General features: G+C 38.8%; 1 protein-coding gene across 2 annotated transcripts; it reads right to left on the bottom strand.

Moving 5' to 3' along the window:
* Positions 1-1,776: 1,776 nt before the first annotated feature.
* On the bottom strand, positions 1,777-4,365 carry LOC114399667 (gibberellin receptor GID1B-like). Of its 2 annotated transcripts, none has more exons than XM_028361875.1 (2): positions 3,922-4,365; positions 1,777-3,379 (listed from the first exon to the last, which is right to left on the bottom strand). In XM_028361875.1, the coding sequence occupies exons 1-2, from the start codon at positions 3,937-3,939 to the stop codon at positions 2,378-2,380; spliced, it is 1,020 nt and encodes a 339-aa protein (XP_028217676.1). In that variant the 5' UTR covers positions 3,940-4,365; the 3' UTR covers positions 1,777-2,377. The 2 variants fall into 2 exon arrangements, with proteins under 2 accessions (XP_028217676.1, XP_028217675.1); XM_028361874.1 differs by having other exon boundaries at positions 3,901-4,364.
* Between the last annotated feature and the right edge of the window lie 512 nt (positions 4,366-4,877).

Genomic DNA, 4,877 nt, shown 5'->3' with positions numbered 1-4,877 from the left:
AGAAAAAATTAATTCTATTTGAGCTGGCCTTGTTCTATTTTAGCACCTTATTTGTCCTTTTAAAAAACTTTAAGCCCAAAATTTTATTTGAAAATAAATAAATTTCCATATTATTTAAACTTGGAGACATAATTCGTACTATGGTTAAAGTATAATAACTAAATAAAATTGGACACTAATGACACACACCTGAATAGAAGAATCATCATAATGTTGTGAACGCGCAAACTACAAGCAATGAGTGGTTTTAATTTTAATATTGTAGTATTATTAAAAAGCAAGGGACCGACCAAACAAATGAAGTTTTCTGTCCGTAATCCCCCAATAAACAAAAACTCATTTGTTGACAATGACTCCTTCCTCTGTCGCATTTGGGAATATTTTCAGGGACATAAACAGCTAATTTACTAAGGACAGTTCACAATAAGACATGAAATAAGCAAGATAATCAGCACAAGATGGGTGAAAATCAAACTTACATAATTATTTCTGTGTGTGTGTGTGTGTATAACTGTATAAAATATGGTGTAGGAAAAGTCCATAAAAGACAGGGTTCAATGTCCTTGTCCAAGCTTAGCTGTTCCCTACCACTCAGTGACCATTAAACACTTTAAAGCAATCCCAACAGGTTTAATTTTTATAATTTGGACTTTTATGGGTTCGTGAGTTCCCAAAAGTGGTCCCTAAGAATACATCCAAAAATTCCAACCACTAGAAAAATGGGTTCCCCCCGTCAAAACAATGCCAAATTCCCGCATTTGCTGTTTTCCCAAGCTCCAAACAGAACTGATAGAACAGGCTATAAGGAGATGACAAGAATTGATCAGACTGATGTTGAAAGATAAAAAAATTTAATGATTCAAACTCCTGCCAATCATTCTTCGCGTGAAAGCTTTTCTTGTCCTTTTGGTGGATGTGAGTGATTAGGCTTCTCAGAATATTAGTATATGTGTATGTTTGATTTAGTTACAAATATTATAACACATATTTTAATGTAAATCGAATGCAATAATTACAAAGTGGATTAAAAAATACAACAACACTCTTCAGTTTTAATACATTGACAAAATTATTTTTACCTGACAAATTTACAAACATGGATTAAAAGAACAAAACAACACTCCTCAGTTCTCACTCCCCTCAAGTTCAATTACATTCTTCTTGTCACAAGCACATGATTGATTAAGCAAACGCAAAACACTCTTTTCCACCTTGACGTTTCAGCATCAACTTTTTTCAGACGAAGAATCATATTTTTCGAACGTAACTAGAATGCTCTCAAAGAGGGGAGGGGGGAAGCAGAGAATATATCAAATGCTTCATCTGTTTTTACCACTGGGGGCACTAGTACTACCTTTTACTTCTATTATACTGTTGCTTATGATTCAGATGCTAAAGATGAACAACTTACTTTATATTTTGGAAGGTCCGAACGGCAAGAATTAAAACGATGGCCCTTTATAACAGACAAAACTTAAAAGGCTTAACTTTACTTTCTTAGTCAAATGGACACGCCATCCTCAAATTAATTTGTGTCGCATTATCATAGGCTTATTCCCCTTCATACATTCCATTTTCCTCCTCTCAATTCTTTTTTTTTCTTTCAATAATTTCCCTTCAATTATGAAAGGCAAAAACAGCCCCGCACCGCACCAAAGTTTTTGCACATGCATCTAATGAAAACACATATTCAACAAGTCAATCTAAACAACACCATTTGTGACACGAGAAATTGAAACTGCACCGAACTTATTCTTAATTGGAACCATAGCAGGATTTGGAGAAGGAGAATCCAACTAAAAAGCAAAACCAAATATCCAAGACATTTATATAACATAGGTACATATATAACATACAAATTCATATAACAACAGGTTGGGACTCCAGTTTACATTCAGTAATTTAGTGCTACAAGAGGAAACCATTCACTTAATCAAACAAAATGATGAACCAATCCTCATCTTCTATCGCCCCTCCTGCCATGGACCTCAAAGGGGGGGGGGGGGGGGGGAAGCGTTGTATACGGTGGTTCGACCAAACCCCCCAAATGAACCGAGTTCTGGTACTGCCGAAGCTGGTGCTAGGGGCTACCTTCCAAGAGACACAAACAGAGAGAACAAGAAGCAGTAGTCCCCAGGTCACAGAACTCTCAAATTGGCCACCATAGATGTTATGACAATAACAAGTAATGCTACACAATCTTATAACTACACACCTTACTACAAAGAAAAGACAAGATACAAAAGTGAGGGGAAAAAAAAAAGATAACCCAAGTAAAATGTCAAGCTTTAGTTATGTATGCCTCCTGTAGGTAAGGTAAGGTAAGGTAAGGTTAAGTAGTAGTTGCAGTCGTAGTCGTTTTAGTACTAATAGTATATTAACAGTCAGAATCAGAATTGACAAAGTTGTTGATTTCTGTCATGAGGCAATAGAAATGGTCATTGTTTGGTAGGAAGTAAAAGCCAATAGTGGCTTCCTTGAGAAAAAGAAGCTTGACCTGTTGTCCAGAATCCTGAAGACCTTTTGCATATGCCAATTGCCAATCCTGCAGAAGATCCAAACCAGCCACACAAACTAAACTTTTGGGGAATTTGAGTCCTGCAATGCTTCTCCCCCTTGGTCCAAAAGGGTTGCAAGCAGGGTGGTCTCTATTCTCTCCTTCAGGTAGAAAAGCCCTCCAATACCAATCACGATCCTTCAGCCTCACAAAGTATTTCCCATCCAATCTCAACTCTGATTCCGTTCTCTTCTCCCCACCAAACAAAGGGTGGAGAAGAATATTCCCCAGGACCTCAATTTCCTCCTCTGCAGCCATCACTGCCACATGATGAACAATGTTCCCTCCAGAACTGTCCCCTGCCAAGTAGACATGAACCTTGGACTCCCTCCCACTTTGCAGCCATGCTCTCGACTTCACCCACCTCAGTGCCGCCCAGCCGTCGTCGTAGGCGCAAGGATACCGGTGCTCCGGTGATCGCCGGTAGTTCACAGACACCACAGCAGCCCTGCAAATCCTCACAAGGCGCCGGCAGAAGGTGTCGTAGATGGCACTGTTGGCCGAGGAATGCGAAAAGCTTCCCCCGTGGAAGAATATGATCACAGGAACAATTTCTGTAGTACTCAACGGCTTCTCAAGGTCTTTGATACCCCATTGAGCCTCGTTTCCAGAGGCTGGCAAGTACACACGGTAAAACAAACCCGCGTTTCTATCAACATAATCGATTGAAAACACCCCTTCAACAGGAATTGCGTTCGCGGGGACCTTCCTATCCAGAAACTCCGCCAACTCACGATTGAACGTTCCATCGTCACGTCTGAGAAGCTTGTAAGACAGCTTGAAATTGGAAATAAGCACCCATGTATTTAACGGAACAACACTCTACAAAAAAACAACAAAACAACCAAAGATTGAATTTATTAGAATCGTTCCCACGAGAGGGGCAAAAGCAAAACCAGAGAATCAATTGAAAAAACAGTGCAGGAGAAGCAAAATAAAAGGGGTATAGTATAGTATAGAATAGTATACTTATCCAACTTGTGGCACCAAAAATGAAACTCGTTTTCGAATTACCAGAACAAGAAAAACAAGGCTTACATGGAAGAAACAGAAAAAGTACAAAAATAAAAATAAAAACTAAACAAAAACAAACCCCAAAAATAAGATGATCCAAAAGAGGTGTCTTTAAGTCTGTTCATTATTAACCAAAACCAAAAAACCCTTTAGTTGGCAACCCAACATGAGCAATAAAGCAAGAAGCAAAACCGAAGCGAAATGCGAAGTTTCAAAATTAAAAAAAAAAAAAAAGGTGGAAAATGATTTGGGAAAACTGAAGGTAAGGTAAGGGAAGATAGGAATAGAAGAAGAAGAAGAAGAGAGAGAGGGGGAGAGAGGGGGGTTACCCTAGATTCATTGAGATTGACCTGGTTACTGCCAGCCATGTCTGGTTGTCTCTCTAAAGTGCAGAAAATCGAAAGGGGAAGGGGGGAACCCACATAAGAAAAGAAAAAGGCTTAAGAAGCAGCAACAGTGATCCCCACGGTAACACCCTTCTTGTGCGCCCTCATGATCGGAAATAAGAACAGAGTGCAAAACGGCGTCGTGTCTTGTGTACTACCGCGTACGTACCCTTCCTACGTACGCACGAACGTATCTATCTATATTGCAGCCTCTTGCACTAGCAACACAAGACACTCTCGATCGATTCCTAGTTGAAGGTTTCGGTGAGAACAAGGTACAGTGGTGTGTGCATGAGACAGAAGAAGGGAACAGAGAGAGATCACGGATATGAGAGGATAAGAAAGTGAAGAACAAAGAAAGAGAAAGAGAGAGTCAAACGCAAAAGAACGACGGGAATGGACGGAGACGAGAGAAACGACAAAGCGGGCGGCCGAATTAAACTGTTAATATGGGACCCACCATTTTCGTATTTTATTTCCCATTTCTTTTTCAACATCGTTTTTTTTTTTATTATTATTATTATTATTGCGGATTTTCCTTCCTTCCACATCGATTTTCTCTTTCCTATGTTGTCTTTTTCTTCCCCCTTTCTGTATTCGCCACTATTGACAACTCCGTTTTGGCCTCGTTTACAATATGGGCCTTATAAAATCTAATTTCAACAACTTTGGGGGTGGGAAAACCAAAATCATAGAACTGCGGGACTATGGTAACTTTTTTATTTTTTTTTATTGATATAATTTGTGAAAGAATTATTGTATTTCCCAAATTGATTGATGTTAGATGGTATCGGAACCAAATTATTTCTCATATTTTAAACTCACTCTCTACCTTTTTCCCTCCTTCTCTAATGTCTTTTGTTTTAATACCGTCTCTTTTTTTGTTTGTGCATTTTTAAAATAATACATAAATTATTAAA

This window comes from Glycine soja, chromosome 19 (assembly GCF_004193775.1).
Source record: "Glycine soja cultivar W05 chromosome 19, ASM419377v2, whole genome shotgun sequence".
Lineage (NCBI taxonomy): Eukaryota > Viridiplantae > Streptophyta > Magnoliopsida > Fabales > Fabaceae > Glycine > Glycine soja.
Note: the sequence above shows the minus strand (reverse complement) of the source record. Positions and strands in the feature narration are given on the sequence as shown.